The sequence below is a fragment of the Echeneis naucrates genome, chromosome 12, assembly GCF_900963305.1.
Source record: "Echeneis naucrates chromosome 12, fEcheNa1.1, whole genome shotgun sequence".
NCBI classification, from domain to species: Eukaryota; Metazoa; Chordata; class Actinopteri; order Carangiformes; family Echeneidae; genus Echeneis; species Echeneis naucrates.
In genome coordinates, this window is record NC_042522.1 from 13,068,522 (window position 1) to 13,081,257 (window position 12,736).

General features: G+C 39.6%; 1 protein-coding gene across 5 annotated transcripts in view; it reads left to right on the top strand.

Moving 5' to 3' along the window:
• Nucleotides 1-12,736, top strand: part of rgs3a (regulator of G protein signaling 3a) — a 72,709-nt gene that overhangs the window by 46,583 nt on the left and 13,390 nt on the right. For 4 of the 5 annotated variants that reach the window (XM_029516613.1, XM_029516614.1, XM_029516615.1 and 1 more), the window contains one exon: nucleotides 12,615-12,685. In XM_029516613.1, the coding sequence (XP_029372473.1) occupies nucleotides 12,615-12,685 (71 nt within the window). Of the gene's footprint in view, nucleotides 1-9,355; nucleotides 9,375-12,614; nucleotides 12,686-12,736 lie in introns of those variants that run through there. The other variant, XM_029516616.1, reaches the window with a different exon arrangement.

The window sequence follows — 12,736 nt, forward strand, 5'->3', positions numbered from 1 at the left end:
CACAGGACTTGTTGATATCAAGCCTGCGATTTGTACCTCACATGGGTCAGTGAGCATGACCAGAGTTAATAATAGGTTGTTTTTTACTGAATGAACTGCACAAGAGGTTCATGGAAACAGTTTAAAAGTGTTCGGTGTTAATGGATACCAATGCCATCCCTTCATGTGTTCTTTTGTCCACATGAGAAACAAAGTGGATGGAAGTAAACTGTCTGGGGTCGAAGTGTGTGTGAAAATTGTGACGCTCATTGGGTGGTGCTGCAGCTAAACATGGGTGTTTCCTTCTGTTTGACTGTACTCTATTTGGCTCAGAGGGGACAAAAGGTCTTCAGGGTTCAAATTCATTTGGGATGCAGCCTGGCTGAATGTCCAGTGAAAGGCTAAATAAGTAACATGCAAATATTTACCAAGCAAACAGAACAAGCTTTTAGAAACGCCAACTCGTGGTTGGCAGTCACTGAAGTACCTGCTGAAAAAAATCTCAATGAACTGAAGGCATTGTTTTTCACTTCAGTTATAGAAAGATACGGTTTTAATCAGTCCAACAGAAGCGTGTACGTCGGAGTACCAAACATGAGATTGCTCCTGAAGGAAAATGTAGTTGCATAACAAAGAAAAAAAAAACAACTTTCATTTTCATTGAGAAGGAATTCATGCTTGTTGTGACATCAAGGTCATCTGTGGATGAAGCCCGTGTTGTCCAGAAGCTTCCTTCTGAAGAATTCCTTTCTTATTATTTGGATTGCTAAAAAAAGAAAGAGCAGTACAGTACAGAATCACTTCTTATACCGACACAGTATATGAAGTGGAAAAACAGCCCTGGCAACATACTGTATGAGAAAACGTTATGTCTCTATCTCTGTCTCTCACACTGACACACACACTCGTACATAAATACGCGTAGACACACATGATGTTCTCAGTCACTAAGCATTTTGAGATAAGAATTCACTTTAAGGTCAAGTTGTAGGTACTAAATAGAACAAAGGCTTTGATACAACACTAAGGTACATGTGATAAGCTTTTCTATTATTAGCAGTAGCAACTATTATGCTATTTTAGTTCATTGTTCATAGTTTTGTTTACTGGGTCATATACATTTGTAGCGCAGCCCACACGGATGAGCAAGACACAGAAGCACACTTTGGTAGTGTTGATACTGACAGAATAGACTCACAAGCATCACCTCTGTCGGTGGTCATCAGCAGATTATGTCAGCTGTAACTTGTTACACAGCAATAAGAAATTGCCTCATGCTAACCCGATAAAAGAGCAGGAAACTCTATGTCAGGAAGACTTTTTAATATTTCCAGCTGACTTGGAACTGACTTGGAACTTTTCCTGTGCTTACTACATAGAACTGAGAGATGAATTTGTCAAACAGTAACTGACTTTACAACTCACCCAGAACAACAGAATGAAATCTTGACCTAACATGCCTCATCAAGATAGTTCAAACTAATCTTTGTTTCTGTTCAATGGTAGGTTTGGCAATAGTCAGTCCTGTTTTGTCTGCATCTTGTTTTCTAAACATTCGGACACATGTTATGGCTGAACAAGACATGTAAACAAGATCCTCTTGCTCCAGAGATAGCCACTCACACTGACAGTAAGGGGAAATGGTGTTCCCAGTTGAGCAACTTTGATAACACACAAGCATCTTCTGGGAAGAATTATCACATTCACTCAGTCCTTACAGAGACCCTGATAAAGTTTAAATGACTGCTGAGTGGAATATCTGCTCATACTCTACTTGCAAAAATTCTGGATCAAATTAAAATGTAGGAGCATAAGTTTTTATTATGCTGCTTTGGTTTTTTGGTGATCAAAAAATACATTGACACTCTTAATTCTGCTGGCTTTCACTTTACATTGAAATCAAATTTTAATTTATAAAAAACAAAACCCAAACAAACATAATCCTAGATTATATCCAAGAGGTATTGCCTATAAACTTTTTATTTTATGGCCAAAGGAAACATTTGACCTTAGGTATTTTAAAACTTAAAATACCTCTGTGGGTTAAGACTGAAGGGTTTTTGCACCACACCTGCAGGAGCTTTTCCATAAGTAAAGCAATGCATTTTGCTATTTCTCCCTTGGAATTAAAGTTATTTAGCTGTGCAAATTATTAACTCCTTTAACCTCAGGAGAGTTCAAAACGTCCCGCAATAATCCTTCTTAGGTAAGGAAGCTCCCACATGGCCAAAAAAACGCACCCCATATATCTCTTTCCTTTCACTCCTGCTCTTTTTTCTACCATTAAAACACTTGCAAGGCTCCACATGGAATTAAACACTTTTACAAATCCCACCACAAATCTAATCCCAAGATAATGAAGCTAGCATTCCTCTTTTTTATTTGTTAGCAATTGTTTGGCTGTTTGTGATTACTGGGGGACATGTTTAATGAGCTACCTGGATAGTTACCGCTCTGAATTATATGTGAAAGTGTGTGGGAACATGCTGTCTCCATCTGTTAACTCTAATATTGCTGAAATACAATGAACCGGGGCCACAATGGCTTGCTTTGAAACTGATTCCCAATTGAACACAGAACAACTCAAAGAACAAATGTCAGAATTTCTCGTACTTCTGTTTGTACTGTAATATATTACCTCCATGCATGACAACAACACTGGTATTTGACTAAATTAGGCCATCAACCCAAATGAGTAACATGCATCGGAGAACAAAATTATTACAATTAAAATCAGTCTGCCAAATCCAGGAAACGATGTCACAGATCAAATAAGGTAGATGTTGATAAATATGAATAATACAATAACACAAAGGCTTGTCACATGTGGTGCAGGAACATCTGAGCATATGTAGCAGTTACTGTACATTACAATACATTTAATGATGTCTTTCCCGCGCAGGACTTGATGTCTTGATGTCATGGCACTTAGCGGCTGGACCCGTTACAGCAGACTCACGCTCTCTGCCACCTTAGTACCCCACAGTGTATACAGTGGGGTCATAAAATAATGGGACCTTGGATGCTGTCAGCAGTACAACAAAATCCTCTCCTGACGTTCGCCTAATCCAAGACAAGATCCAGAAGGCCATTTGTTTGATAGTCGTCTTTTGTGTGTTTGAATAGAGACGTTTACACTACCAGTTGCCATAGCACTGTTGTGTCTGAGTTGGAAATTGGTTGTATAAATATACACACACAGATACACACCAAGGAGCACACTTTCTATTCTCTGGAAAACAAATATCGAAAGCTAGTTATTAAATTTGACCAGATAATAACTGAAGCTTATCCTAAAAGAGTTTGGATCTGGACAGCTGTCATTTATGATATTTACGTAAAAAAAAAAAAAAGAAAAAAGAAATGGAGTAATACTCTTTCCACTACAAACTAAAGAATGGAAAGAGTGCAATGAAAAGTGTTTCAACCATAATAATGTTCTTCAACATTACGGTCAGTGGGGTGACTGGGCAGAGCTTCAGAGGTGAAGATCAAGGTTCAGTTCTCAGTTCACTGCAACAGTGTCTGTACCTCAGATTTTAATAAGATAACTGTCTTATTTAACCTTGACGGAAGTCTGCTGTCAGGCTTGGCCATCATATTTTTATGGAGTTACATGACTGCCAAAACTGTACAAACAATGTCTCACTTGCTGTCACATCATTTTGCCCTAAATTAGAAAAGAACCTCACTTTACCTTTGTGATGTCTCTCGCACCACAAAACCAACCACAAATGTCAGTTTGGTGATGTATATAAGTAGGGCTGAGAATTTTTTCCTCAGAAAAGTCACAAGGAGGATATTTTCTTTATACACACATTTATATGAAAATGATCAGAGAGCATAGATTTTGTTAGATCGGTGCTTATGAATGCCTTTATATGCTTGTCAACTGGATTGTTAGTAGGAATGATAAAATCTTTCTGTCAGTCATGATGTGTTCTGTCTGCAGTAAAAATTGTACATGCAGTCAGATAACAAGAACTTGGTGTTCTTTATCTGCATGGTGATCCACATCAGCACAAAAACTAGCGTTGAATGTAAGATGCACGCAACTGTGTAGCGCATACATACACAGGAGACACACAATCCGTCACACTCCCCAGAAGGCCGGTGGGATGATGACATGCTGTTGTCACAGGTTGGGAACGGGATCAAGGGAGCATTTAGCCCTGGAAGAAGAGGAGAGAAAATCAAACTCCAAAGTAGATAGAATAAAGCATGTGCTATGAAATGAGACGTCTAATTGGGTTGGATAATCTTTTTCTGCATGTTGAAAAGAATGTTAGTTTTCACCAAAGGTGATAGCTGTTGGCTGCTTCCACAGTTCACTGTGGTATGATTTAATTATACCACCCGACACTATCACACTGGTCCCATTCAGTTTGGCAGCAGGACGATATTCATTTTGGCTCCACTCTGAGTGCATTATGATTTTTTTTTTTTCTTCTTTTGTGATTTCATCTTAAATTTTTGGGGTTTTGGAATTTTGGCTCAATTAACAACTCTCAAAAGCTCAGTTTGTTTTGGTTTTTGGCACATATTCTGCAACTTGTAAAGATCTGCCCGGAGCTTGACTCTTTGTATTCCATTAATCTTTTTCTGACAGTTTCAAGCAAATTTTCCTTTGAGGCATTTTAGTTCAAGAATGTGTAAAGATTCCTTTTTACTTATGAATCAGTTTACTTCTAGTGAAATTCTTTTTAAATAAGCAGCACTGTGATGCTGCCCCTCATAGATACTGAGGTTAATGGGTCTGTATTATGTATGAATTCAAAGAGGCCTGTATCTTGGAATCCAGCTTGAATTAAAGGTCAGCGACAACACATGCTTTAATCTTGTCTGTCACTCTCGGGCGCCAACAGACATTCAGGATCAGAATCAGCTTTATTGGCCAAGTATGTGAACACACAAGGAATTAGACTCCGATTTTTCTTTGCTCGCTGTACTTAAACGTAAACATGAACAAAAATAAATAGACATAACATAACAAACATTCAACAAAGAACAAGGACAACAAGAACAATAAGTTAAGTTAAGGAATGGTATAGAAATAAATAAAAACAGTGAAGTGTCAGAGGTCCGGTCTACTAGGACTACTGTGTTGTGTTTACTTCCAATGTGAGTGGAAGTGCAATCTTTTCATGAGCAGGTGTGTGACAAACATCATTCTCGGCCTACTGCTGTCACAGTCATCATTCACAGCATTCCTCCCCTAATCGTTCTGCTTTTTATGGGAACCAGCCCCCTCTAGGCCGAAATACCCCTAGATGCTAATTAACCTAAAGAAGCACCTGTGAGGTCATTATCATTTTCTCATTATCATTATGTTACCGCATACAACGTAAAGCTCAGCATGTCTAGCAGGGACTCATTGGGTGGATAATTAGTTTCTAAGGGTTTTGATGACTAGCCCCATGACAGTGAGATAATTCAATGGACGTCACTCACATCAATGGAAGTCCGAGCACAGTGCGTCACTCGGACATGAGGAATGCCTCAGCAGTGCCTATTATGTACATTAACAATACTTCACCTTAATGACAGAAGAATGGAAAGATTGACCTGTTGATCAGAAATGCATTTGTAATACAGCATATCATGAGAAAAGATGAGTTAGTCATGTCTCAGGCCAGTATCAGGCCAGTGTTGCAATAAGCAGACTTAAACAAATGAACTGTCCACTGTAACGTCATTAATGATAATACAATACAGATCTGCAGCTGCAATAACTAAGCCATTTAGATGACAACCACCGATGAACTCAATCAAAAAACTAAAAAAAAAAAAAGAAAGAAATTATGCTTCAAAAAGACCATAAAAAGTCAGCTTAATCACTTATTATTTTTACTCATTTCTTCAGTGATTATGTGCTAAATTATTTCATTAAACTGTCGTTAAATTGTAAAAACAAAAACAAGTAGGCACTTCGTGATGGCAGTGTAGTGTTCATGCTTGGCCCCATAGTGGCTGCAGCCAATAACTGGCCCACTGGTGCTCCACACGGCTGGTTTGTGCATAACTGCAGCTTTGGAGAGAAATATGACGCTTTAAACGTTAAAATTGCTCACAGAAAAACCATCAGCTGGTTAAGACACGTCAAGAACATTTTAATGGATAGCACCGGTTCTAGTGCTGGGTAACGTGATAGCATATCAGACCAGTGGTTGTTGTATAGGCATTGTTCATTAACAGGAAGTACTTGTGCAGGAAGCAGCCATCTCCTGAGCTTTGCTGAATAACAGGAGGCAGAGTGAAACAGCCCCGCCCCCAAACACACACACACACACACACTGTTCTCTCCTTCTGAATTAAAATCATACACCCTTGTGCACACATACCTGCATGTACGTACACAAACGTACAGACAATGCACCTTTTATGTCTGCTTTCACTAAGTAGTTTAAGCAGGAATGAGTCAGTATCGTGTGTGAAGGTCACCGAGTTTATTTTCAGATATTACTGAATATGGTGGTATTATGGTTTGCTGTTGTGCTTTATATATTTGTGTGTGTGTGTGTGTGTGTGTGTGTGGGCGGGGGTTGTATTTGCATCTACAATCCCATTACACAAGTTCACACGTTCTCACAGAATCACACATATGCATCATCACACTCCCTTGGCTACAACTGTAAGTTTATTTTACCCCTAAATTTCCTTTTATTTGAAAAGGAAGTTGGAAAAATGTTTCCTGTGGCACAAATTGAAATGAAAGTTATGTAATCACACATCTGAGAAAATGATAGAGGCAAAACATATCAGGGATGTTTTCCAAAGGCTTTTATACAACAAAGGAAGACCAGTGAGATAAAATGAAGTGAATAGGTATTGTGAAAGCTTCACTAGACATCAGCTTCATACAAGGATTCGATTGCCTGATAACCATAACAGCCCCCCTGCTGAGTTCAGTATTTACTTTTGTGATCTCTCTCCCATGTTTCTTTGTTTAAGCATCAGTTTGCACTTCAATTAAATCATTTTAAAAATATTTTCATAAATTTTCTAGCTCTTATAAAGCCCCCATTGTTCCTTCAATACCCCTTGGAGACAGAGCCCTGTACTGTGTTTTTTTTTTTTTTTTTTTTTTGTCCCCTTTTGCTGATTTTCTTTCAATTCTCTGGCCAAGATTTACGAGGAAGTGCAGGCACTTATCAAGAATTGGAAAAGATTTTCATCAAAAAACAATCTGCGTCCAATTATATGCTTGGTTTACTAATAGATGCCATGCCAGGCTTTAACACAGAAAAAGAATTATACTATTTAATGTACACTGAAATTAGGAAAATCGCTACGCAGAAGACAGTTGCATGACACAGACCCTCGTATCTGGAACCATGTGCTTTCTGACTCCCTCCGGGTTTCTATTTATGGAGGATTTTGCAGTTATTCCATTCAGAAAACTGACAGGCCAACCTGAATGCAATTTAGCAAATTATATTTACACACCCGAGGTTTTCAATGTACACCATCTTGAGCTTTGTTGCTTAAATGCCTATTTATTGTTTAAGTTGTCAGACGCTTTGGTGCTTCAGTTGGTTTGTTCTCATGGTTTTAATTCAATTGTGCAAATAGGCCTTTTGGCCACAGCATAAAGGAGTATTAATGCATGATATGTTGAAGTATTGTTTTTGTATGTAGGCAGAAGGCATTAGAGCTTTGTGCCACACTCTTGCTGCTGTATGGGCCATACAAGTCTTTCACCCATGAACGTCTGCAGCTCTTCTCAAATTTGAAGCAGATAAGAGGAATTCTCTTGATGAAGAAATCTGCTGAAATACTGATTTCTTGAAATAATGGTAATAATAACTACATATGGCGGGGCCCAAAATTTGGACACAACTTTTCCATGAGAAAATGGTCTCAGAATTTCCAGCCGCTTCATTGGGCTGAATCCATAATTCAGTCTGATATACGTATATATATGTTTTGTATAGCAAACAACACATGGAGAGACAGTCACATGGAGACAATTATGGAAATAATTTCCTGCACCGTTAGGGAACTTAAACTTCCACATCCTGGTAAACACATGACTTTGGTTAAGTCTACAGTGCACACTTCCTTTCTTTTCTTAGTAGAAAGTGACAGTGAATACAAACAGAAGGGCCTGAACCAACAAATGTTATTCTGCGTCTTCACACAGATGTCACCTTCACAGTTTAAGCCCCTGCACATTACGAGTCCCAGGCCTGCAAGTTTTGTACGCATCGCTGCCAAAGAACTGTCCGGCCTCGATAAAAATCGGATGTTTTGTTTGAGCAGTTCATCTCATGCCAAGTAAATTCAACCACACTTTTGAGGTAAATGGGGAGAACTTATTATACTAAACTCGTAGGATCACTAGGATCTAGCGATCTTGTAATCAAAAACCTGTGTTTATATCCAAACTGATCAACATCAAGCTGCTTTAAACTTAGGTCGGGAACTGGGCCCCAGCGTGCGGTTCGGTGACATTACCCTGTCAGGCTGAAATCACACTGTCGAGCAGACAGCACTAAATCGAATGGGATGTTTTAGGCCGGCAAAGCATCCTTCAGTCACCAGGTTGTTCATTTATTTTCCAATAAAAGAAGAAACAAAGGAAAGAAATGCAAGGAAGCAGCTGGAGGGAAGTCTCATGAAGAAAAACAGCAGGGATTGCACTGGTGAGAAGTTTAAATACACAATGACCAAGATTCATTTCTTCACCTCTGGGGCTTTAGGCTGTTAGAAGATTTAGAATCTGGGTTGGCTGGGTCAGGAATGTTTTGGGGGCTCTGTTTGGAATATGGTTCCCACAAAGTGTTTTCTAGTTAAGATTGTTGATACTGAGAAATAGTAGCCATTTGTTGTTTTTTTTTTTTCTCCCTAAATTCCAAACACACACAAACACTGTTCTTCCTTGTCTTTGACACAACAGATGTGTTCCCAGGTCACGTGCCTGTATGTGAATGTAGTATCTTGAACTGGGAAACGTGTTTGGACATACGATTACCTTCGCACGTGCATGCATGTAAATATGTTTTGCAGGAAAGACACGTGACGCCCACACATGGCCAGGTTAAATCTTTATGTGCGTATCTGCACAGCCATCCTCTAATCGCTCCAACAGCATGCATCCCATGCCTCAGGGGGCCATATCGTCGTGTGGTCTTTGCTGCAAATTCTGTTTTCTTACTGTCGTCGGTGAAGCATATGAGCAGTCCATACACATGAGCATGCACACACACACACACACACACACCGGGTTTATTTTTAGAAAATACTCAGACTTTTTTATGCGCCACTGGCTATTGCCAGGGAGTCTGGGTGTGTGCTTATGGTCTGTCTAAGCCTCTTTTGTGTTTGGGGGCCCGGGATGGGTCTGAGAGCCAGAGGGAAGAATGAAAGGCAAACAGAAACTGGAGAATAAACCTGTAAGTCTGTACTTTTGAAAAATTATTTTAATTTGAAAGACAAAAATACACAACTGTATTCATTCAGTGAGTAAATATGTATGGATACGTCATAAAATTTTATTTGACTCAAAACTAGCAGCACTAAGACCAACATGGGCTGCAATAAGCAGCTAGAAACAAGAAGTTATCAACAAAACTGTCTGTAGTTGGCACATATGTAAAATTATCACTTAATTTGCCTCGAAAAGACTCAGATTAATATGTTGACATTTGTAGATCTCAACTTCTGCTTCTGGCACTGCTCTGATAGGTACGAATGTTGGATAGGAAATTCAGCTCAAACATTTACAGCCACTGGATAATATCAGCCAACTTTGTGATATCATTCAGGATGGGACGAGGATAACAACTCTCTGATGCCAAAAATATGTTTGTCTATAGGGCCTTCGAAATTTTAAGCATCCAGATTCAATGAATCATTTGAGGATGATATTCTGGGATGAATAAGAAGAAATTTGCTCGTGCTAACTCCTCTCTTTATCAGTCTGATCCTGTGAATTGTACACTAACCCTTGTAAATGGAAATTCAAGTGAATCTTGATTGCCATTTCTTATTCCATGATATCATGGCGTTGTAATTCGAAGAAAACTCCTCCTCTCTTTTCACTGACTTTCCACTGACAAAATGCAGAACATGTATCATGAGTTATGGTTCTGCTGGCGGTTGTAGACTGCAGATTTGGCACCATGTGTGTGCGTGGATAACAGGGATACAGGAGGTGAAGAGTTGAGATACCATCTACATTACTCCTCTCGCACCTCTGCAGATGTGATCTCAGTGTGTTTCATTTGGGCGTTATGAATGCATTTCTATGAAAACTCCCAATAGTAACAAGAAGGCAGACACATTTCCCTGCACCTGTATCCATGTTGATCTCATCCAGCTGGAACATAGCAGAATAGTGTTAATGGGCATCCCATCTTTACATGCAGACAACTAGTTGAACAAAGGCTGATCTGGCTGAACAGGCGATCTCCTTCTCCAGTGGCTGTACACTATAATTTATTCTCCTGACACGCCTGAATAATCCTGTCCTGGGGGCTGCATAAGGACAAATGTCTTTAGTTAAAGACAAATGTGTTTTCAGGGGAACAACTCTGTGGGGACTGACTACTCTGCTGGACTGTACCCGCTGAGATAAATTCATCTACTGTAGAAGTTTTTCATGTCTGTCATAGTCCTCAGTGACTAAATCACTGCTCAGTGTTTGCTAAGTCAGTTCATGTGCTCCTCGTGCTGAAGAATAAATATCTAATATTTTATCATGGTACAAATCTATTCTGCAGAAGGGAAGCCAGAAGCCTCGACCTGTGTTGTCATGTCCACAACTGTGAAGGAGGGATCCAGAACGCTGTAGGAAAGCTTAAGTATTTAGTTTTCTGAAGGGATGCTACAATCAACAGTATCAAAAACTGAGCAGGTTAACTTGTCAGCAGTATAAATGAACAGCAACAGCTCTCTCTACTAACATTAGAATTGAAAGTTGAATGCATGTTAAAATATTCAGAGACGAGATGAAATAGCCAACTTCACAAGACAATATTGTAACACCATGGTAAGTAGCAAAAAATTTAAAAATGTCATAAATTTGGTTCAGATGCATCAAAGCGTTTTATTTGATCCAACCAATGAAAAAAATGTAAAATGAAATAATTTGTTACTCCCACAGAAAACTTCAAAAGAAAAGCAATTCCATGTAATGCTTTTAATCTCTCCTCACGTTTGTGTTTGCTCTTTGCAGTCACCAGCCATTTAAATAGCTTAATATGTGTGATTTATCAACCAGGTTCAACCACAATATAAAAACGCATTATAATTTCATACTTTGTGCAGCTGGTACAGATAGAGCAGCTTAACAAAGGTTTCTTTATCAGGCTCACCATTATTTTCCAAATACAATAATAGTCCCACAATGTGCACTACATCCATTAGTAACAAACAAAACCAAACACATCTTTGATTTGCGGATGGAACTGCAACATTAAGGGAAAAAATGCAAAGACCAAACCCAATAGCGAAAAACACCTAATAAAAAATATACTGAAAACAAGCGAATGCATAAACACATATGCTCAGTATTCTAACTTAGCAGGTAGTTTAGTCGCCCACTGTAGGGTTGACAGGTGGTGAGGAAAGTTTGTTGTTTCCTCGATAATAGAAAACAGCAGATATGGTTATCTTGTCTTGGTCATCAGGTAGTTGACAAAAGTTCCAATGATAAAAAAGAATTGATGACAGAAAGAAGTAAATACAAGGTTTGGCTGTAGCACAGGTGGAGGAAGTGGGGATCGTCGAGATTTGTAGAGATCTGTCGATTATTTTTCCCACACTTGGATCTTGAATCAGCCGAAATAGAATTTAAGCTGCTGTTCTCAAAATGAGAAATTCAACAGCGGAGACTTTTAAAGCTAAAAGGTGTTTAATTTGCCCAAAAATGTCGTCACTTAGAAGCCTGACAGTCAAATCGGGCCCCAGATAGACACAGACTACATCAGCAGCATGTGTTACCAGCGGCGGCCGGCATCTATCTCTGCTTCAAATGTGTGCTCCTGTAATACAATGGCTCATTATTTAGAGCCTCTCTCTCTCACACACACACACACACACACACACACACACAATGGGGCAGCCTCAGGCCATCAGATTAGTGACGATTGACCCCTTCCCCACACTAAGGCAATTTCCCTTTTTTTCCTCTTATCCAATCAAAACGGTGGGTTTGCAGAAAGTGTAATGTGAAACCAGTGTCTAGGCTCAACACTTCAAACCCAGGGCACAGTTGGAGGCCGACAGAAACAACAGCAGTCTCTCACACTCACTCAGCTTTTCCTTACTGTGCTGTACCCAGACAGATCCTGTTCACAAACATAATCTGCTTCATACAAGGTCTGTTTTATTCAGCAATCTATGCACACACTCCGGACGGCATGGCCATGTGGGACTTACACTGTGGAATGCTGCTATGGATTAACCGTTTTTGGTGACAGTCAGTGGCAGACAGTGTGTTACAGACAGGAGTAGTCTCAGTCTCGGGTCACTGGGCACACCAAGGACTTGCTAGCTTTCTAGCCGCTCAGGTTGCCATTGCCTATTGGAGCTAGTTAAAGCTAAAGACTGTATCTGCATGAGGTCACAGGGCCTTCTTTCTGAGTGAAGATCGGATGATGCCTCATGTGCTCTCCTTCCTGTCCCCTCAGCTGAGCTCCGGATCCCCCTGTAGCTGTGAGGTTGGACCCGAAGGGACAAAGAAGAAGAAATCCAAGAACCTGTAAGTACCCAAATATCTAATGAATCGTTTTGTTGCGTGCTTTCTCTTAGT